This window comes from Zosterops lateralis (genome assembly GCF_965231275.1).
Source record: "Zosterops lateralis genome assembly, chromosome: 2".
In the NCBI taxonomy this organism is placed as follows: Eukaryota; Metazoa; Chordata; class Aves; order Passeriformes; family Zosteropidae; genus Zosterops; species Zosterops lateralis.
This window is the reverse complement of record NC_139763.1, coordinates 5,586,353-5,608,823: the sequence shown is the minus strand read 5'-3', so window position 1 is coordinate 5,608,823 and position 22,471 is coordinate 5,586,353. Positions and strand designations below refer to the sequence as shown.

General features: G+C 43.1%; 1 protein-coding gene across 1 annotated transcript; it reads left to right on the top strand.

Annotated features, from left to right (window-relative positions):
* The first annotated feature begins 53 nt into the window (after positions 1–53).
* WDR4 (WDR4 tRNA N7-guanosine methyltransferase non-catalytic subunit) lies at positions 54–20,563 on the top strand. The gene is made up of 11 exons (XM_083855711.1): positions 54–196; positions 1,893–1,955; positions 2,694–2,840; positions 5,099–5,255; positions 5,813–5,925; positions 8,418–8,478; positions 9,439–9,537; positions 14,535–14,599; positions 15,245–15,428; positions 16,313–16,382; positions 19,424–20,563. Exons 1-11 carry the CDS (start codon positions 69–71, stop codon positions 19,603–19,605), a joined length of 1,269 nt encoding a protein of 422 aa, XP_083711837.1. The 5' UTR covers positions 54–68; the 3' UTR covers positions 19,606–20,563.
* Positions 20,564–22,471: the final 1,908 nt, after the last annotated feature.

Below are 22,471 nucleotides of genomic sequence, written 5' to 3'. Positions count from 1 at the left end.
GGGCTGAGCGGGGTGACGTCACGCGGGGGGCGCGGTGACGCCATCGCGCACGTGGCGGCGCGGGGCGCATGGCGGGCGGCGATGGCGGCGGGCGCAGTCCCGGGGCCCGCCCGGCGCTGTCGCTGTCGCTGCGGGGGGCCGCGGCCGTGGCGAGCGGCGGGGGGCGGCTGCTGGCGGCGCGGCGCGGCCACGGAGGGTCAGTGTAGGACGGGAGGGCTCGGGGCACGGCGGGGGATGGCGGGTGGAGCGGTGGAGGCCGCCCGGTGCTGCCTGAGGGGGATCGCGGGGGCCCGGGGAGGTGGTGGGGCGGTGCGGGAGCCGCTGGCCCGGCTGAGGTTTGTGCCTTTCTGTGCTCCTTGTCAGCGTTTTCTGTTACAGCAAAATCACTTTTAAACTTTCTGCCCTTGGCGGTTTTCTGTCACGGTTGTGCTCCCCGAGTTGGACTATATATAGCATAGAAAAAAAATACACACACATATATATGCACGTATACGTGTGTGTAAAATGTGTACACACATATGTACTCATATATGTTTATATATATATAACATACGTGTTTTATGTATATAAAAGTATATCTATAAATATATATAGTATATATACTATATATAGTGTATATGTATTATATATATGTAGTATATATATAGTATATATACTATATAGTACATATTATATAGTATATACAATGTCTATATAGTGTGTATCTATAGTATATATACTATATAGTACATATACTATATGCTATATGCTACGTATACTTATATATGTAGTATATATATACTGTATATATGTACATAACTTATAAAAGACATGTATCTATATGTAACATGTGTATATATTTAACATATATATAGCACATGTATTACATGTATATGTATAATGTTATATGTAAAACTAAATACGTAGAACATGTAGAATATTATTTTATGTATATACCCATACATACATAGGTGATAATGGTTTATTTTTTGTCTATAAGGAAGGTGCATATAAATAACTCCAAGGTGGGTGCCAAGAGGATGGTCCCAGATTCTTTTCAACTCCTGTTGCCCAGTGACAGGAGGAGGAGCAGTGGCCATAAAATAAAACACAAGAAGTTGCACCTCAACACAAGGAAGAATTTCTTTATGTTGAGAGTGGCAGGGCTCTGGAGCAGTGCCCAGGGAGAGTGTGGAGTGTTCCTCTCTACAGACATTCCAGACCCACCTGGATGTGTTCCTGTGTCACTGTTCCAGTTGACCCTGCCTGGGCTGAGTGATCTCCAGAGATATTATCCAGCCCAAATGATCCTGAGGTTCTGTGTGGTGTCTGCAGGGAGGTGTCAGAGGATGGGCCGGGCTCTGCTCAGTGCTGCCCAGCAATGGGGCAGAAACTGATGCTCAGGAAGTTCCACCTGAGCATGAGGAAGAACTGAACCGAGCACTGGATCAGATTGTCCAGAGAGGGTGAGGAGTCTCCCTCACTGGAGATATTCCAGAACCATCTGGTCACAATCCTGTGCCATGTGTGCTCTGGGATGTCCCTGCTTTTGAGCAGGGAGGTGGGACCAGATAACCCACTGTGGGTTCAGCCTGACCCATCCTGTGATTCTGTGGCTGGGTAAATGCTGCTGACTCATCTGCTGAGTCTGACAGAAGTAAAGTTTATGCAAAATACAGGGTTACTTCACCAGCAGAGGAGGATTTCCTCTTTGACATGTGCACACAGTCCAAAGTTATAAATTCCTATAACACTTGGGGAGCCCACTTGGGCAGAGGTGGTTCCTCAGGATGGGGGACAGCTGTGCCAATAATTTTGAAATAAGAGCATCTTACAGAAGAGTTGCCACTCTTCATAGTTAAGCTCCTGGTTGTTCTGGTCCCACTAATTTTGGGTTTGTGTTTCCCTTGCAGTGATGAGAGTCTCTTCGTGTACGACTGCAGCAGTGCAGAAAAGCAGCCCCTAGGAGAGAAAGGGTGAGAAAATCTGCTCTTTTCCTGGAGGGTGAATCTCTGAGCTTGTGTGGCAGTGAAGGCAATAAAAGAAAGCCACAGGATAACTCCTTGAGCAGGTGAAGGGTTGGTTTTGCTAACCCTGATGGATATATATGGATCTATATTTCTTTTTCTATTTCATCCAGAGTTTCATTCCACTGTGCACCTTTTTCTCTCTCTTTTTTTTTTAGAGAAACAGCAGAGACAAAATCAATAATTCTCTCTCTCATCAGTCAAGATATTTGTGGAAAAGTCCTGCATTTTTTGTTAGACATCTAAGACCAAAAAACTCACAAAGCACTTACATAAGTTTTCCTCAAGATCTGTTCTTTAAGTCATGAGAGTTCAAAACACACACACACACACATACACACACACACACACACACACACAAAAAAAGTATTTTTCTTAGCTTAGATTCAACCACTGGCCCTTGTTTTACTTGTAGCCAAACAGGAAACATTCTACTGTTTTCCTCATAATTTATATCAAGATGTGCCGGCACAAACTTGTTTTCTAAAAACGTTTTGATACAGGTTTAGACCTTCTGTCAGTTTCCTTTGCCTTGGCTTATTTCTTCATGTTGGCTCAACATTTTAAGCAGAAATAAAACCTTTTTAAAGTTTTACTTTGTTCCTCATGCTCCTGGTGGTTTGGGATCAACCTCCTCAGGAAATGTAGTAGCTCTCAGGTTGTGAACTGTTGGTATCTCTCTATTAGACAGGATGGAAAAGGGACAGATAAAGGAAGTGATGACATCCTGGCTTTTGCCTTCTCCCCATCAGGAGATTATTTTGTCCTGACAGATGACAACAAACGCCTGATCCTGTTCCGTACAAAGCCTTCCTGGGAATGTGTCAGTGTCAGGTAAGGAAAGCAGGATGGTGCATGCTGGTCTGGAGTTATGGCTGATGGATTTAGGCTTCTAAAATGGGAGGATTTGGGATGTTGATAGTTGTTTTTGCTTAGCTTCCTTATTTATTTATTTATTTATTTATTTATAATTCCCTTGCTCAAACAAATTTAATGTTTTTGGGAATTCAGAGTATTTGTCAAGAATTGATGTGTGGTCTTCCCCTCCCTAAGAATGGGAGTGCAAATGTTCAATATCACTGTCCAAGAAAGGATAATCTCTCCTTATTCCAAACCCAGTGTTTTTTATCTTTAAGAACTAAAACTTTACCCACTCCTGGTACACTGGGGTTGGGCCTGTAAGAGTGATGCCAGGCAGTTCAGCGAGTGCATTCTCTGTTCTTCTGATCTTGAGGGGTTTTGGGGAGTTTGTGAACTTTCTAAAAAGTTGTGATCTTTTCAAAAAGCACATCTTTAGAGATGCTGCAGCTGCTTTTCTTCAGTACATTCCTCTTGAGGGAGCAGCCTGTAGCTGTCCACCAGAGGTCCTCCAGTTCCAAGTTTTCTGCTGCTGCTGGTGACAATTCTCTGTAGAAAAACCAGGATCATGAAGGGCTTCCTGAGAAAGTGCCTGAGCATGTGACATCTCTGCTTCTGTTGGTCTCTGACAAATGTGAGACTCTGGTTGCAAAAAAAAATCAAGTGTCTGTAGCTTGACTCTGTGTGTAGGATACAGGATGGACCAGTGGGGTTAACAGTGTTGTAGTGAGGAAATGGGGATGGCACAAAGCTGTGCCAGGGGATGTTTAGGTTGGATATTAGGAAAAGGTGTTTCACCCAGAGTGGTTGAGCACTGGAGCAGCTCCCCAGGGAATGGTCACAGCACCAGGGCTGGCAGAGCTCAAGAAGGGTTTGGACAACACTCTCAGGCAACAATTTGGGGTGTTCTTTGCAAGACCAGGAGTTGGACTCAATGATCCTTGTGGGTCCCATCCAACTCAGGGTGTTCTGTGTCAAAACCAGAAATGCCCAATTCTGTTCATTCTGCCTTCCCTGCTGCCCTGCCTTGTGTGTCTTACCTGTGACATGCCATTGGATGTTTGGTGTTTTAGTTTCTGCTGAAAGTTTAACTAGGACCACAACTGGATTTTTTACGAATGTCATTACCTCATATTGGGAAACTAGGAGGCAAAAGGCTTTTCTGCATGGATAACAATGCCAAACTTTGAGCTGTGTGACTTGTGTTGGTATTTTTGGCGAGCTGTTTAAAGGTCTCACACAGTGATGGCCTTTGTAGTCAGCTTGTGTCAGACAGAGGGGAATTTTGAATATTTGTGCTCAGGATCACAAGTGGTACAATGAACTTGGAGCAAGACTTTCTGATTGGCAAAGTAACCTTTTCTGGAACTGTGTTGTCTGTTGTTTATGGTATTGCTTTAAACAGCCACTAAAACGTCTGGGAATTTCTCTCTTCCTACTCGAAGCACAGTGTATTGTCCTCTTGCCTCCACATGGCCACTCAGTTTCAGAGTAGGTGAACATAAATATCCATTTCCTATGATCCTTGGTGCCCACAGTCCTGTGCAACACACGGGATGTGTTTTCTGGCTTCTCTGGTCCTTATGTTTATCTCAGTAGTTGTAAGAAAACTATTACCTGTTACACTGGCAACTGGAACTATGAGGTGATGGCAGATGATGAGAGAAACTCAGAGTTCAGGTTCAGAGCTTTGTGTGGACCAGGAACATGGAGCCTGTGGCTCTGTGACTTGGGATATGAGGAGAAAAGAGCTCCAAGGCTCTCCATGAAGCCTTTACAATACAGAGTGGTGACTGGAGGAGTAGTTCCGACACAGTTTTTTAAAGGTGTTGCTGCAAAGGACTCCTAATAGGACAAATCCTGCCTTGTCTTTTCTATGTGTTTAACTCATGTTTTTATGATGTAGAATGCAAGGAAGTCTCCCAGCCTTCATTAGAGTCCTGGCATGCTGCCTGGGTGAGGTGCTCAGTGGAGAAAATACCAAAGCAAAATGCAGTCATGCAGCTTTTAATGGTCTCCTGTTCCTCTCCCCACCCCAGGTGTTTGCTATTACATAATTCACTCATTTACTAGACTCAAAAGTGCCATTTCAGCCCCATAATGTTACTCTCATCACTGCCATTTCTGTAATGTTACATCTGAGAACTTTCTGCCCGGCCTCTTGGTCTGTTCAGCTTCCAGACTCGCTGAAGCTGCCATGCAGAGCTGTTCAAGCTGTGCCATTTGTCTTTCAGGTTTGTGAACAGGAGATGCACATCCCTGGTTATCACAGCTGCAGAGGATAAGATTTTTGTTGCAGACAAGTCTGGTGATGTCTATTCTTACTCAATAACAGAACCTAAGGCAGATGGAAAACTTGAGCTGGGTCATGTCTCTCTGCTGTTGGATGTGGTAAGTGTCTGCCTCTGTGTATTTACAAACCTGCTTGGGTCTCTCATTGTTGCTCTTGTCCCAGATTTGTGGTTTCCTTCCTTTTTTTTTTTTTTTTCTTTTTTCTTTCTTTTTTTTTTTTTTAATTATATGAATGAAATGTGGTCCCGATTTCTTGCTACTGAGTTTGTGTTGGCAGAGTTTGGTAAGGAAACAAGCTTATGAGTGTTGAAAAAGCCTTTATGTTGCAATCACAGAAGTCTTGGGGGACAGAGTGTCCATGGCAGTTCAGCCACTGCCATGAGAGCTGAGCTCTTCAATGTGATAAGATTTTTTTAAAGATCTTCCAGCTGTACTGTTGGGGCTCAGTGGCTTTCACTGGACCTGCAAGTCAGTGTTGCTCATCTTAGTGAGTAAGAAAGTTACTGTCACAAAGATTCAGGCTTCCCTTGTTGGTGGAAAAGACTGGCTTAGTGTTTGTACCTGCCTTTTGAGGTGAGGAGATACTTTTTTTCTTAGTTAAGAAGAATTTTGAGCCTTGAACTGCTGGGCACTAAAGGTCTCCCTTTTCCCCACAGGCCCTGAGTCCTGATGACCAGTACATCCTCACTGCAGACAGGGATGAGAAGATCAGAGTCAGCTTGACCAAGGCTCCCTACAGCATTGTGTCCTACTGCATGGGGCACAGAGAGTGAGTGCCCTGTGTGCCAGAGCCACTCCCTGCACAGCCACCTTCATCCACTGAAATCCTCTCCTCAAATCACAGTAAACAGCAGCTTGGTCTGTGATAGAACCATGGAATGGCCTGAGTGGAAAAAAACCTTTAAAGGTCATCCAGTGCAACATCCCTGCCATGAGTAGGGACAACTTCAGTGAGATCTTGTTGCTTAGAGCCCTGTCCAAGTTGGCCTTGAATGTTTCCAGAGATCGGGCTCTACCACGTCTCTGTGTTTCACTAGCCTCGTTCTAAAAAAAAATTCCTTCCTTATATCTAGTCTGAGTCTACAGTGAGTTTAAAGCTGTTACCACTCCTCCTATTGCAAGAAGTCCTTCTTAAAAAGTCTGTCTCCATTTTGTGAGAAATGGATTTGTACACAATTCTTAAAGCCTGACAGAAGGCTCACACAGTCTTGTGCATCTGTATGCAAACTCTGAGATAAAGTATGATGACTTAGAAAGGCCAAGGAATAGGACAGACATTTTTGAGAGAGAAACTGAACTAAAAACAAGTTTCAAATGGTGATCTTGCAAATAGACCAGATATTTTGGAGAAATAGAACTATGAAAGATGTATTGTACCAAACCCACGTGAGGTATTTTTATAGATGACTGGCTTAGCAGCATTAGCAGCATTGTGTGGCAAAAGCTGATAGGCCAAAAAACACTAAAATGCATTGTAATTAAGAAATAGTTTGGCTTCTGATTGTGATGGTGTGAATTGTAACATCTGTACCATCTCACCCTTCTCGTGAGACTGAAAATGGATTAAAAGTCTTTAAAACATCTCTCAGGAGCCCCATCTCTAGCTCAGAAAAAGGGTTTTTCTGACACCATCTTTTATAAGACCCCTTTAAGAACTGGAAGGCTGTAGGAAGGTCTGTCCAGAGCCTTCTCTTCTTCAGGCTGAACAACCCCCAGTTCTCTCAGCCTTTGCTCACATCAGAGGTGCTCCTGCACACTACTTGTTTTTCTGGCCTCCTCTGGACCTGCTCCAACAGCTCCATGTCCTTCTTGTACCAGGACTCCAGAGCTGGACACAACCTCCTCTGGGGCCTCACCAGAGCAGAGCAGAGGAGCAAAATCATCTGCCTCCACTTGCTGCTCACAAGAAGCTCCAGAAACTTAGCTCAGGATGGAGCCTGCCTCAGTCTTAGGAAGGGAAGTCTTAGCAACTGTCTTTTGAGTTTTCAACATATGCTAATTAAATTAATGTCATCTCAGTGCAGAATTCAGACTTGTTGGTTCTGTGGTAATACAAAAATAACCCTGTCTGTGTCACCAGGATGGATAGAGCTTGCCTGCCTGGACACCAGACTGCAGTGTGCTGGAGCCTGCACTATAAAATACTCAAGGAAGGGAGCCTACAAGGAAAATAGAGAAATTCTGTAAGAGCTTGCAGTGACAGGACGAGGGGGAATGGCTTTGAACTGACAGTGAGGAGGATTAGATTAGATATTAGGAAAAAATTCTTTATTGTAAGGGTGGTGAGGCACTGGCACAGGTTGCCCAGAGAAGTTGTGGCTGCCCGTGGATCCCTGGAAGCATCCAAGATGTTCATTAGTGGTGGCAAAGTGAAAAGCAGTGTAAATTAATTGAAATATATTCAAAAGTTGAAATCTTAAATTAGAAATTAATTTTTAAAGGGTTACATAAAACAATAATTGTCTCATTTCACAGTCCTGGATTTTCTTCTCTCAGTGAGGCTCATGATGATTCTTGCTGGATCTCTTGTGCCTGCTTTGTCCTGGAAGAATGTATTGCAATGACCAAATCTCTTCTTTTATTTTTTCACTCTGTGGCTTTAAGGCTAAGCCTGTTTTCAAAGGCAAGACTGTCCCATTCAGGTCAGGTCACTGTATTTGAGATTGGTGAGCTCCGAGGTAATGATGATCCCCGGAAATTCAGGTCTTCATTGCTCACCAAAGACAAAGCAGGATCACCAGCTTCTGGAAAACAGAACTTCTGGCTGAATGTAGACACTGGTAAACTGCCACATTAAAAATTCTGTAAAGATTGCTTTTAAATGATCTCCCAAGTGTGGCTGGAGAGATGTGGCACTCTGGAGGCTGAGCCATCACTTATGTGCTTTAAAGGACCTGTTGATTCATGTTTTGAATGAGAACTCTCATCATAAACTGAGAAAGGGAAATGTGCTACCTGAGTAAATCTGTCTCCATTGGCGTTTTTTGATCTAAATGACAATGTTCTCAGCTGGGAGGAAGTCAGTAGAATTCCCTGAGTGCAAATGGGGAAATGTAGCTCTTTATTAAGTAGAAGGTGAATAATTTGTGTAGTGCATATTTAACTGATGACATTTTCTTCTTCCTCCCAATTATCTTGATGTGGAAAATCTGTTTGTTTATTGTAAAGTTCTCTTTAAACCTGCTGTTTTCTCTTACTCTGTGTGTTTAAAGACCAGGGTGTCAAGCAAGAAAGTTCAACTTTTGACTGTTTTTCCTTTAGGTTTGTAAGCAAAATACTTGTAATACCCAACTGTCCTGACCTGCTGTTGTCAGCTTCTGGGGTATGTATCGCAATTTCTTCCAAAAAAGTGTTGGTTTTTTGTATGTTTGGGAGTTTTTATTATTATTTATACTTGTGTTTTGGCCAAATTCCTTGGTATGCTTGGAATAATCTCTCATGGTTTATAGCATGGTCTCCCTCCTCCTGCTGCCCCCTTTTTCTTGGTTCTGTTCTCAGCCCTTCTGTTGCTGGATCACCTAAGAACCTTTTACTGTGCTTATAGTAAAAGGCATCTTTGGAATGGTGAAATTACCATTAACTCTTGCTCTGGGGCATAGACTTTGTCTGCTTGGATGAGAACTGTAGAAATAAATGTTCCTTCCCTCCCCAACCCTTTTCCTGAACTGATGGCATCTTCAGACTACCAAAACTGCACAAGAAACAAATTATGTTTCTCGTGAAGATGTGAGGATCACAGTATCTCCTGTCATTTGGTTTCAGCTGCTGTTCTTGCTTCCCTTTATCTTGTCCCTCTAATTATTGAAGCAGTTCTTGTGCTAGTGCTGCACATGGCTGTATTTCACTCTTGGCAAATGCTCTTGGCTTTGTTTTTCCAGAGAGGTGTTTAACCTCTCCTCAGGAGGTTGCTAAATCAAATGAGAATTTGGTTGATGACAAGAGCATGGGGCAGAGAAGGGCAGCCTGAAAGAAGTGCCATTAAAATGCTGAGCACACGTGTGACTGTGCTGTTGGAGACAGGCTTAAAATACCCTCCTCCAGCTACCCAATTTCCACTTCAAAAGGAGAATTAAAATTAGCATGATTGAATAATTTAGAATGCAGGGGGAAATTATGTTAATTAAAATGCTTTATCTGCAATTTGAGGTCTTAACTAAGTGACTATTTAGCAGCTTCTGTGGGGAGCTTTTCAGGGAAACAGGGTTTAGCTGAAGGCCAGGAGTGGCCTCTCTTTGCTTGAGTGCTGGAAGTAATAGATTTGTGTCCACTTCCATCTGTCCAGGACTCCACTCTGAGGCTTTGGGAGTATAAAAGTGGAGAAGAGGTGCACTGCTGTCAGCTGGGTGCCATCTGTGGGCCTCAGGCAACCAAACCAGACCAGGTATGTCCGTGTGTGCCAGGACTTTTGCTGTGCTCCTCATCCTTAGGACTGCCAAACCTGTTGGATACATTTTGTTAGCAGTGCTTCCCTTCTGTCACTGGTTTTAGACCTTAAAAAACTGCTGCAATAGTCTGGGGTTTTGGGAAGACAGTCCCTGAAATCCATTCCTGTGTTTTGTGTGAATTTCTAAAATGTGCCAAGCAGTGACCAAAAGAAGCTGCTTCTAATTCTTCCCAAGTTTAAGTTCTGCACAGGGGACAGAGTCTTCACTTGATTTTTTTTTTTCCCCCAAACCACAGGTGTTGTAGTCCCCTAGGCGGAAAACCTCCTGTGACACTGGGAAGATCTAAACATTCACCCATTTTTAAAAAAATGCTTGGACTTTCAAGTGTTAAAGTTGAATTTTCCCTGAGCAAAAAGAAGCTTTGCAATATTTTTAGCCAGTGACCTGCAGTCACTGACCCTGTGGAGTCAAAATGATGGGCTTGTTATTTTAGGTTTTCTTGCAACTGGACAGTGTCCAAAATTTAAATGTACGAGTCGTACAGAAAAACTGAACACCCCAGGAGCTCTCCTGAGGCTCCAGCTTGTACATCAGCAGTCTCACACACACAAATTTGGGGTGCTGCTGTGATTTGAGATGCTCACCTGATGTGAGCAGTCCTTCTGCTAGTGCTTGAAATCTAGTTTTGTTTTTTGTTTATTTCCTTGCCTTTTAATGTGCCATAAGACCAATTAGCAGTGAAATAGCACTTGTCTTTGTCCCTGCTGCGTGCATGGAATTGAACCTCCTACTCATCTGCTGGGTTATTTGAGTTCACCTCACCACCCATCCTGCTGTGTGAGATTTTTCATGTGCATCTCTAAAAAACACTTCTTTCCCTGCAGACCGCAGCTGCCTCCCACTTTTCAGGTGACTAGGAAGCTTCTTGAGGCAAATCCACTGTGGAATCCATATCCAGGCAGAAACTGAATTGAAAACTTCTGCCTTCCCTCCTCTGTGCTGTGGTTTTGGCAGTAGGAGTGTGTTGTGCTTCACCTCCCTGCAGTTGGGGAGCCACTTTTATCACAGTTTTCCCATTTAGATACTGGAAATCTTGGGTTTGGCCTAGAGTTCCTGTCAGCAGGAATTCAGGGTGATAGCCATGTGGACAATTTAACCTGCTCCTTGGACTTGAGAGTCTTCTTGAAAACACACCTGAGCCACACACAATCACCAGGTCTCTGCCTCATTTCAGCTTGATGTCAGTGTTTGAAATCTTTGAAAAAGCTGTTCTTGGGGTTTTTGACAAGTGGAAAAGGTACAAGATTGAGTGACAAGCCCACCTAACTGGTGTCCACTGATACTCTGGCTGCAGCAGGATTTGAGCATTTGTTTTAGAGGGAATAATGGGTTTATTTTAAAACACTTTGCCTTCTGGATTTATAGGATCACTGAGGACAAGTAAATAACTGAAGTGGGGAATTCTATGATTAATACTAAAAATGCTGTTGGTTGCTTAGACTGGCTTAGCATTATTAAGATGGCTTGTGTGTAAATTAGCAGTGCTTGGTCTGACACTGAACCCTAATTCCACTGATTACAAACAAGTTAATCAAAAATAATATTAAACTATATAATAAACCCTTGAATGTAGCACTGGATAAACTAACAAATGTCAAAAAGCTTGTTGCTGCAGGTAGGAACTGATCTAAGAAAACCTCTCCAACTCTCTTAGAATGTTTTTAAATGTAATCTAATAATACTTATCTTGTCTCCTAATAAAATCCCTTCTATGAGATATTCTTCATGCTGATGTAGCCTCAGGAGAAATTGCAGGTGCCCTTTGCTTGAGGAGTCTCCATTTGGCTTCTTCACCTCAGTGTGAGTAAGCAAAGACAGAAAGGGAAAGCCCACAGACTGTGGGTTAATAAATAGAACACAGCAATTAACTGATAAACCTTATTCCTACAGTGCTTTGCAGATCCACTGCCACATGTGGTGGTGTTGGAAGCCACATGAGACTTGAATCAGTGAAATCCTGGATGCTGCTCACTCTCACAGGTGTTCTGCAGTGAAAGGGACACTTGTGTTCTGCTGCCATCACAGTGCTAGAAATGCCAGAGGTGGCATCTGGTGACAGTGTTTAGTCATGCTCTGCATCCAGGGATGTCACAGATCATCTCCACAACCCAGAGTGACATTTGTGGTCTGAATTTAAGGACACAATCTCTTGATTCAGCACTTTGGAGCTTGTAACAAGCACAGGGATCAGATGGGGACATAAATGCTTTTTTTTTTTTTTTTTTTTGTATTGTTACATTTCATTTGTACCATTGATAGCCAGTGTGAATGCACTGGAGCTTTAAACACAGCTTGGAGCTCAATGAGGATGGAATAATCACTAATGGTGGGTCGTGTGAGCACAAAAATGTGGGCTTATTTTGCTTGGCAGATGATGAATATGTGTCTGTTTGGGGAATGTAGGAGTGTTTGGAGCAGTGAGGCATTGGTTTCAGCTGATGGCTTACAGATCCTCAGTTCATTTTCCCACTAGAATGGGAGTAATTCTCTTAATTCCATAGTGCTATATAAATATTTTCCTGCTTCAGAGCTTTCACCTCATCTGATCCTCTTGACAGCAGAAGCTTGTTTAAAGTCCAGGACATGAATTGCACAACTCTACCCCAATGCACCAGTACATTAATTTTTTATAGGGTCACTTCTTCTCACAGATGACATCAAAAGTTAATTTTAAGGTGTTGGCAGGCTGATAACAGTGTCATATAAACACTGACTTGAGTTCAGAGAGTATCAAGTGAACATCTGTTTATCACAGAATGTTCTTGTAGCCCTTCCTTAACTGATTTCATAGCCTTGCCCTTGACCACGATACTGCTGTGGGTCTTGCATTCATTTTGCTGATTTTTTTAACTTACCCACACATGCAAAGAACTTGGAAAGAAGATGCATTTTCCTGTCTCTTTCCAGCTGTGAATAAAACTTGGTTTAAATCAAAACAGCCTCCTCCTCCCTCCTCCAGTGGGGTTGGGAGAGAGCTGGTGCCTAATTGAAGTTCACAGAACCCTTTGTCTCTCTAACAAAGCACTTGGCTGTGTAGGTGGGCACTTCCCTGCATGTTTGTCAGGCAACAGGCAGAGAGGCAGAGCTTTGTTATTAGAAATAAATAGCACAGCTTTCAGCTTTTAAATATATATATATGTATATATATGTATGTATGTATCTTGGCTTGTTCCTTTAAGTGTCTGAAGAACCCACTCATGGCTCACAGTAAATAGGAGCTGTCAGTTGTACTCCAGAGCTGTGGTGTAAGTGGCTCCATCCTGCAGAAACAGCTTTTAGCCACAGAGAACCTTTCTAGTTCAGCCCACTCATCCTACCTGGTACTTGGAACCATCTTTTAGGTCTGTGTGAAACAGGGGTCCTGGGTCCCAGGGCTAAATATGGATTAATAACTTCATATTTCTGCAGAGTAGCAGGAGATCAGTCCCATCTGTTCCCAGGAGCTTTGAGCCTTATCAGTCCTTCTGATAATGTTTTTTATTAAGTGCTCCTCTTCTGTCCAAACAGGTGGTTGAGATGAGTGAGAAGTCGTTCATGCCGTTCTTGCTTCCCCCTATGAAATCATTTCACACCGTTTTTCTCATGTGCTGGAGGAAAAAAAAATTGTTTTCAGCTCTGTTATACCATGAATTAATTTTCTTTCCCACAGTTGGTTTATCTCTTAGTGGTTGCATCATGTGCTGTTGACAAAATAGTTAGCTTCTGGTGTTAAACTTGCTGACTTGGATTTTTGGAAGCTGTACAGCTTGTTTTGCTTTCCTACATGGATTGCAAAACTGTGAAACAAGCACCCTGACAATGCCTATACATCAGCTGGTAGCTGCAAGGGTAAAATCCTGTGGTAACTCCCAAATTTACCCTGACTTAATGAACCAGAGGTTCTGTCCAGTCACCACTGTCATGTTAGGGAAAGAGGTGGAGGTTAAAATAAAGAATACTTGAGGATACATCAGAATTCTGCCAGCAGAGTGTCAAAAAGATGTATTTTCCCTGCCCTGAAGGAAATAACTCTCTGCTTCTCTTCTTGGAAGGTTTTAGTCATCAGCAGGGTTGGTGTTGTCGCTGCTTATAAAATACACATGAGAACCAGCCTTTTGCTGTTGCAGTTTTGCCATTCACATTATATAATAGATACTTTTGAAAAAGCACCCCAGGACATCATTTTGCAGTTTCTCTGTTCCTTCCAAGTTCTTCCCACTCCAGGAGGCTCAAATCCAGTTGTTTTATATTTCAAGTAGAATTATTTGTGCAGCAAAGGTGCTGCTTCTCTTCTAGATAAAATGTGCAACTTCTAAATTAGGAGTGTGATGTGGTTTTTTTTTTGTTGTTGTTGTTCTGTTGGTTTTGTTGGGTTCTTTTTTAATGAGGAAAATGGCCTCAGGCAGGCCTTCCTTGTTGTTGAGAACACATTTTCTGTGGAGCAGGATGGCTTCACCCCAGACTCAGGTTGAAATAGAGGCAGCACAGCAGGGATATTAGGGATATTAGCTATGCATCACTATCTTTGTTTTTTAACAAACAGAGCAGCAGCTAATGGCTTGTGTTTGTAATATCTGAGCTGCTGGAGTGATATTCTGCCTGAGCAGGCTTAATGTCAATGTTTTTGCCATTAGCATGGCAGGAGAGAATGTTTGAAGGTTGTGTATTTTCCTTCAGCTGTTGGTTTGTCTGCTAAGAGTAGTTCATCCAAACCTTTACATTTGATCTCTGGACAGTGTGGAAGCGAGAAGTGTGGAAAACTTCATAAAACAGCAAACACTGATACAAAAATAACCTTGACTGCAGTTAGAAGGCAATTAAGTTGCTTAACTTGCTGTAAATTAAGACATCTGCTAAATTTTAAAGGCTCATAGTGAAATGGAATGTGAATTTTCTGCCCATAAATGGTCTAAACTTACAAGGATGTGTTGTTTTTTTTTTCTATTCCTCACAGAAATACACCGTGTCAAGAATAACCTACTGCTGTCAAGGTGGTTATGTTGCCATTCTGTGTGACAGGTAAGAATAGATGGAATAAGGCCTAAAATCATCCCAGCTGCTGCAAAGGCATGAACAGCTTTCCCTTCTGGCTGTCCTGGCTTTCCCTGAGCCTGGAGTTCTTGGTACTGTGGATTTCCAGATGTCCACGAATGCCTGTGGCCTCTCAGAGAGCCTCTGTGCAGAGGGAAGTGCAAGGCTTACCTGGCTGAGTTAATTTTTGTAGAGTTTGTGATGCCTTTCCCTCAGTGGAGGAAACAAAAGGCTGGGCTGTACCAGAGCTAGGTGATGTTTTATTTTGGCTGGTGCTCAGCTGTATATTCCTTCAAGTGCAGCCCTGTAGGCCAGTGTGTCACAGTGCAACACTCCTCATAAAAGTCCTTAGTAATCCTCATGAAATTCCCTTTACTACCCTTTCTTTTAAAGAGGAGGCAGCACTGTCTGCTTTTTCTTTCACATAACACTTGAAAAGCTGTTTGGCACTTGGGGTATTTACAGCGTGTGACTCAGATCATGTAAGCAAACAGCATTTGAAGTGCTCATCCTAACTAACCACTTGGCTTTGGCTCTGTTTGGAGTTAGAGTGGGTGTTTGTAGTGTGCTTGTACAAGTGATGTCTGTAGGTGGATTTGGTAATAATGGTAATTAAGTTTTTCCTCTTAAAAGTATTCCCACAGTCTACATCTTTCAGCTGGACATCACTGCCCGGCAGCTGGTTTACAAACAGCAAATCCCTCTGCAACACAAAGGCTGGGACATTGCATTAGAGGAAACAGGAGACCTGTGGATTTTGCAGGAAGACAAGGAAGCTCCTCTTCTTCTGTACAGAGCATGTGATGGACAGTGGAAGGTATTTTTAATGCTGGAAATCCTGAGTGTTTGGTGATATTTTGAGGCCACAGCAGAAGTGGAGTTTGCTGTTCCATGAAAGCTAAAAAGGCACCTTTCTCTCTGTCTTGAGATGGAGTGAAAGCCATAGATACACATCTCATTCTTCTTCTCACCTGTGTATGGTGCAAAGGTGTCAAGAGCTTCTTCTGAACACCAGTGTCTGTTCCCAGCTAAAGGTGCCATCTGGCACAGCAGGATCAGAGTCAGCACTCAGGACTTCAAACCATTGCCTGAGCTTTCTGTGGGCTACACTTGATGATTTTAAGAAAAACGAAACCACAAACCAACAAATCCCCTTGAGTTTGCTCAGGAATGCTTTCCACACAGCTTTCCTTCTGCCTGCCTCTGAGGGATCCTTTGCAGGACAAGGCATTCTGGGAGCAGTAAGGGAATTACTTTCTTTTCAGTGAGAACAGGGAATCAAATTTGGGGTATGTGCTATCAAGTTCTCTTTTATTGCCTATTAAACAACTCAACTCATTTGTTATCCCTGTAAGTCCCCAGCTAATTATGGTCTGGTTGTGAAATGGTTTTAAATGAAACTTCTGAGTGTGTTCTTTGACCCTAATGTGTTCCCTGGGATATTTCTTTTCCTCACGGATTAGTAAGTGGGAATCAATTTCTTTGTTCAAATTGCAAAGCTTTCCTAGCAGAACTTGAGCTCTCAGGCCAGATTTCAATAACAGTTCTAGAAAAAAGGAGCCTGGAGGAGATCATGGAAGTTTTACACTTACTCTGTTTCACTACACTCCTTCTGAGAGCTGTTGCATTTTTCAGCATGCTGTGAAACACTAAATTGTCTATTAATCCCAAAATAATGTGCAGCCTTTCTTCTTTTCCCAGCCTGTAACTGATGACAAAGGATTACAGAAGATGACAAAACACATTCAAGACAACTGGACAGTGTTTGAAGGTGAGAAATTTGGCCTAAAGATTTAGAGAATGCAGTTTTTACAGCTGAAGCACAATATGTAGAACATGATTAGGGTTCAGGTCAGTTCAGATGGCTGTTGAAGTCACTCAGTCTTTTCTCAGATTCATCACTGTCTGGTCTGGAAGTCAGTGCAGATAATGAAGTGTGTTCAGGTCACTGTTATCACAGAACCATGTAGGTATTTAAAGCTGAATTGCAGCCTTATGACTTTTCCATGGACACCTTATCACAGGGATGCATCCAAACAGCCTCAGGCAGAGCTGCTGGAGTCTGTCTTACTGCTGTGGTATCAAATCCTGGTGTTTGTTGTCTTGTCTCCTGCCTGGGTGTGAGACTTTTATCACAGGTCCAGTGGAGACAGTCAGGATGGAACAGCTGTGGGAGCAGCAGCTCTGTTATTAAGATGGACTGTTGTGTCCACCTTGGCAGGGCAGATAAAGTGGAGCCTGCTGTGGCTGGAAGGTGTGACCCTGGATGGGACAACAGATGACATTGCTTCGTGTCAGGGCTGGCTGGTTTAGTTCTTGCTTCCTGCCCCACTCCCAGTCTCTGTCAGAAAAATAATGCCTGGTTTCCTCATTCAGAAGTGTCCTGTGTTTCCAGGATTTTTTGTATTATTAAAAAAAAAAAACAGCTGAAGTTATAGCAGTGGTTGTGGCTGCAGGGTAGAGAAGGGCTGTGGCATGTGCTAAAACCTCAATTATGTATTGAAACTTCATTCATAGAAATTTCTGTCCTGTACTTTGCTGGGAGACTGGAATCTTCCTTAAAACATGTTATAGTTCCCACCAGTCCTATGGTCTGTTCATGGTGGCCATATATAAAGGTGGAAGAGCTGCAGAAATGCTCAGTCTGGTGTAAAGTCTCCTTAATATCTGCTACTGGATGATTTAGCATGTAACTGTCATTAAGTTGGTCATTAAAGTGTAATTAAGGTGCTGCAGTCTTTGCAAGTCAGGTGTTCCTTTGGAAGGGAGATGTTTGCAGGGAGATATTGCAGACTCCATAGTTACAGCCAGGCAGATAATTAGGGGGATGAGGTGTGAGTGAAAATGAGCTCAGAGAAGGAAAGGGAGCAGGCAGGGGGAGAGGTTCTGGGCATAATTAGCCCGTGGAACAAACAAGTGTGAAACCAGTCGCGGGCTCATCTGCAGCTGGGAAAGGATCAGGGCTCACATGACAGGCTTCATTATCCTTAATTAGTCAGGGGAGGCTCACTTGAGGAGCACTTACTCCAGTGCATAATTAGTGCTTCAAAGGTAGTTCCATCTTCTGAAACAAGTGATCATTACATTGTTTGAATCCAGTCCTAATCCCTGCACATTGTCCTTTATAAACTTTTCTCACCTGGGGTTTCTGTAGGATTTAAGGTGCAATCGTCAATCCAGAAGTATCATAGAACCCTAGGATGGTTTGGGTTGAAAGGAACCTTAAAGACAACCCAATTCCAACCCTCTGCTGTGGGCAGGGACATGTTCCACTAGTCCAGGTTGGCCAGAGCCTCATCCAGCATGGCCTTGAACACTTCCAGGGATGGTACATCCACAGCTTCTCTGGGCAACCTGTTCCAAGTGCCTCACCACCCTCACAAGGGAGAATTTCTTCCTAATATTGAATATAAACCCACTCTCAGTTTGAAGCCATTCCCCCTTGTACACATTAAACAGTTTGACATTGTGCTGTAAGTGATGCCAGAACAGGATTTAGTGCAGACTGATCCCTGGAGAGCAGCATGGCTATTCAAACTGGCAGCATGCAATTTCTCCCAGGGCCAATGGCCAATAAAGCCTCTATGAGTGCAACACCCCTGAAAGTGAAAGCTTCTGCTTTGCTGTGGGTACCACAGAGAGAAATTTGCCTTGTTTGCCTGCCAAGAAACAGGGGGGTGCTGTGTGTTCCTGTTGGAGCAGCACACTTAGTTTCAGGACCAAACCTCAGCAGGTGCTGGATTTCTCTTCATTTGTCCTTTAAAGATTGTGAATTTTGGTAAGTGGGCAAAGGTGAGAACTGGAGATGACTGGCTTTGGCAGGTGCCATTCCAACAATGTTTTAGAAACATGGACTGAGGCAGTTGGTCTCATTCTGTGTTCTCTACAGAAACAATCTGATTAGGGATTTTTGGATAGCAGTTAGTTCCCTGCTAGACTCATCTGAACCTGCAGTCTTGGGGATGCTGTGAGGAATACTGCCCTGAATTCACAGAAGCTGTAACAAAGCCATTCAAACAAATGCTTAGCAATCTGTGTGCTGTAAACATGACCATTTGAAGCCTACTCCTTTATCCTTCTTTTAAGTTAATACTTTAGGAGAAAAGCCAACTAACATCATTAGGTGGCAACTCCCTTTGTAGTGCTTGGGTCTCAGGGAACAACTTTAGTGGTTCAAAAGCAGAAGCCCTAAAGTTTGCAAGTGTCCAGTGTGTGAGGAGAGCTGTGTCTTCTCTTTGCTTCCCTGTGAGGTGCTTAACTCTGTGTGAATTTTTTAGCCTAAAAATGGAGGCTATGCCTGGCTGTTGAAAGCTGAACAAGTGTTTGCCAACACAAATCAGGCTTACACAGTGTAAATGTTGATATTTAATCACAGAGTGGTTTGGGTTGGAAGGGACATTAAAGATGATCTCATTCCATTCCCCTGCCATGGGCAGAGACACCTTCCACTGCTCCAAGCCCCATCCAGCCCGGCCTAGGACACTGCCAGGGATCCAGGGACAGCCACAGTTTCTCTGGGGAGCCTGTGTCAGGGCGTCCCCACCCTCACAGTCAAGAATTTCTTCCCAATATTTAATCTAAATCTGCCCACCTTTACCTTAAGACCATCCCCTCTTATCCTGTCACTACATGCTTTTGTGAAAATCCTTCTCCAGCTCTCCTGAAGCCCCCTGAGGTATTGGAAGGCTGACACAGTGGATAGGAACACAGTAAATGAATTGGAATGCCACTATCTAAAATTACAGTGCAGGAAGTAATCAATGAGACCTCTGAGGGAATTAACTCCTGTGTTCTTGCTTTGCCCAACTACAGGTTTTGTTGGTGCAGGGAGCTACTACAGCCACCTCTACAAGGCCTCCTTTGATAACATGGATGAGTACCTGCAGAGGAAGGAGGAAAGGTTGCAGCAGCAGAAGAAGAAAAAGCAGGATCTGCAGCATGGTTCCAGTGGACAAGCAAAAAAAAAGATGAAGACTGAAGAGCCATCCCTGTGACTGCTGTGAGCTTGTGACCTTTGCCTTGAGGGAAGGAAGTGATCCAACTGTGGATTGTTTTTTACATAAAAAGTGAATTATGCAAAAGGACTGGTTCAAAATTTTATTCAGGTTTTCAGGCAGGCTGATATGACAATATCCTGTTTGCAGCAAATAATGCATTTACAACATACCTAAACTTTTTAGCAGAGTACAGTGTTAGTGGCTCAGTCCTGGGAATCTCTGATGCATGTTATATGAATATTGGAGATGGTATTTTCCTTGAAACAGGATTTTCTTTTTGCCTACTATGTTCAGGCTTTCTTTTTCAGGTGTAAACACACCGATTAAAGTGGATGCAACTTCGTTTTAATTACTTTTGGGTTGTTTTGGGGGTTTTTTTAAAACTTTTTTTAAAAACTCTGGTAATTAATGTAACTAACTTGGTGTACCTGGGTATGGGAAAGGGAATGCAGAAAAAATCCTTGCTGGGTATGAGAGGTTTAAGCTGAGACTTTGCCTTTTCTGTTTTTATCCTTTAACTTGGGTACATATGGTTGGGATTTTGCCTAGCTTCTAATCCATTACTTCTTACTTGTGGAATATCTCTGCAGGAAGAAGTGCAAAAGTTAATTTTGTATGCTGCAAAGTAAAAGCAAAACGTGTCAGTCAACATTGTGTTATTGGAAGCTCCTTCCATTGCAATATGATCCTGCTGGTGTCTGTGAAAATCATTCCAGAGGCCTGGGAGCAAAATTTGGAGTGCATCCTGCTTTTTTTTCATCGAGAACTTTTCCATACTTTAATTATCCAAGAGATCCATCTTCTTGAGAAGTTATCAGTAAGAGCCTTATGGGGCCACTTGCTGCTGCATCACGGGGCAGAAAATGTGTTCATCTGCCAGGTGGTATCATGTTCACATGGAATACAATGTCCTGCACAAAACCAGGTGTGGAAATCTGTACAGTCCATTAAAAGTACTCAGAATTAACCTGTGCACTGTGAGTGGTTCTCTCTGGAGTATCTGGACACGTGAAATTTTTGCAGGTGTGTGATCCAGCTGCTTGGTTTACTGGCAGCTTCTCTCCTCCCTTTCTCTCAAAGAAGATGCTGGATGTCAATAACAGAGCTCAGCAACGGGTAAATCTTGGCAGATCACCTAAATCCCATGCTGATGGGAAGCTGGGATGAAAAACCCCTGTAATTTCAGTCTTCTGAAGGAACATGTGGGGTGAAAACCTGGGCTGTACCTGGAGCAGCCAGTACAGTGGTACAACACTGGTGATGAGTATTTTTCTTGGTTCTCAGGAAAGGGTGAGAAGCTGCCACCTGAAGTGCTTTGTTATTAGGTGGTTTGGACACTGAGGCACCTGTGGTGTGATGGTGACTTTTAAAACTTTGTAGTTCTTGTGTTCATTTCATTGAAGAGACGCTCTAGGGAAAGCAGTTTGGGAAGCATTTAAGGAAGCTCAGCCTCAGAGTGTAGCTTTTATTTAAGAGTAGAGTTTGCTGGTGTGCAGATTCTGTCAAATACCACCAGAAACAGGATTGTTATTCGCACTGTGTGTGAACCAGACAGGACAGGAGGAAAAGGTTCTGACCAGATCTTTTGTGATTAGCTGTGAAAAAGAAATGATCCCATGATGAGGCTTGCAGACACCATGCAAACTCCAAAATTTTACAACAAATTTGTATCTGCAGCAGGAGCCTGTATTGGGTCACTTCCAATCCATTTTCTCACTGGAGGAAAATCTGAGGAGGACACAGGTAACTGCCTTCAGTGGCTGGTTGCAGATCCTGTATGTCAGTATTGTTAAACTCCTAAAGGATCAGAGCCTGCCATGGCAATTCCTCTTCCTGAGGGATATTTTTCCTCAGCACAAGATAGACCTTGACAGTGATCTCCACTGGCTGGAGGCACTCCTGTGATCCTCACCCTGCTGCTCTCCTGGAAGAAATCCACATTTTCCTCCAACACTTGAACTCATGACAGATTGCAGTGTGTGGGAGTGACATGAGATGTGATATCTGGCAGATGGCTCAGGCCTTTTTGTTCTTCTTGCAAGTTCTCCTTTCCTATTCCATTTCTTGTTTCCTTTTCTGCACACAGCAGTTCCTGAGCTTCAGTTGTGAGACCACGTGTGCCTGTGCATTGCTTTGAAGGGCTCTGTGCAGAGTGATCAGAGAAAATCTTTGCTGCAAGGTCTAAATCCTTCCTTTAGATGTTTTCCAGTCTGCCTTGTCTAACTGAAAAACACACAAATCATTTAAAAGGAGTGGATGCCACTGCTGCAGAGAGGAACAAAACACTCCTCTCCCTGGTATTTGAACTATTTATTTCTGGTGGTTAAACCTGATGTCACTTGCTTGTGTTTATTTTCTGAACTTGAACCAGGGCCTGTCCATGTGTCTGGCAGAAGGGGGTGGGTCACTGAGGGTGTAGTTTTATAGCAGGACTGGAAACCCTCAAACCATTCCAGGAATATTTGTAGGCCACATAAGTTCACCCCACTCTGCACTGCAGCTTTTTGTGGCGATTGTGCAACTCCCCTGCTTCTCTCCAGAGAACTGACAATCCAAGGAGCTTTTTAAAATGCAGGTAGGGGAAAAAGGTGTTTCTTTTCCTCAGTATTTCAAACCAAAACATACCCTTCCTTGGGGATTTCACAAAACCCCCCTTCAGCAGCACATAGTTGAACAGAGTGACCTTTTATCTGTCATAGCAGGAAGGAACCCTAATCAAATGCAGCCCAGAACTATGCTTTGGAACAGTCCTTACATTTTCAAGAAAACTTTGAAAACAAGCTTGTTCTATAAACAAAAATGTCTGTAAACAAGGATGTTCCTTTCTTTAAAAAGAAAAAAAAACCCAATACAATGTAGTTGC

Excerpts from the sequence above, each read along its gene's own strand:
- WDR4 (XM_083855711.1), top strand. The coding sequence starts at position 69 with ATGGCGGGCGGCGATGGCGGCGGGCGCAGTCCCGGGGCCCGCCCGGCG. Across the intron at positions 197-1,892 it reads GCGCGGCGCGGCCACGGAGG|TGATGAGAGTCTCTTCGTGT; the intron begins GTCAGTGTAGGA and ends TTTCCCTTGCAG. Across the intron at positions 5,926-8,417 it reads TACTGCATGGGGCACAGAGA|GTTTGTAAGCAAAATACTTG; the intron begins GTGAGTGCCCTG and ends TTTTTCCTTTAG.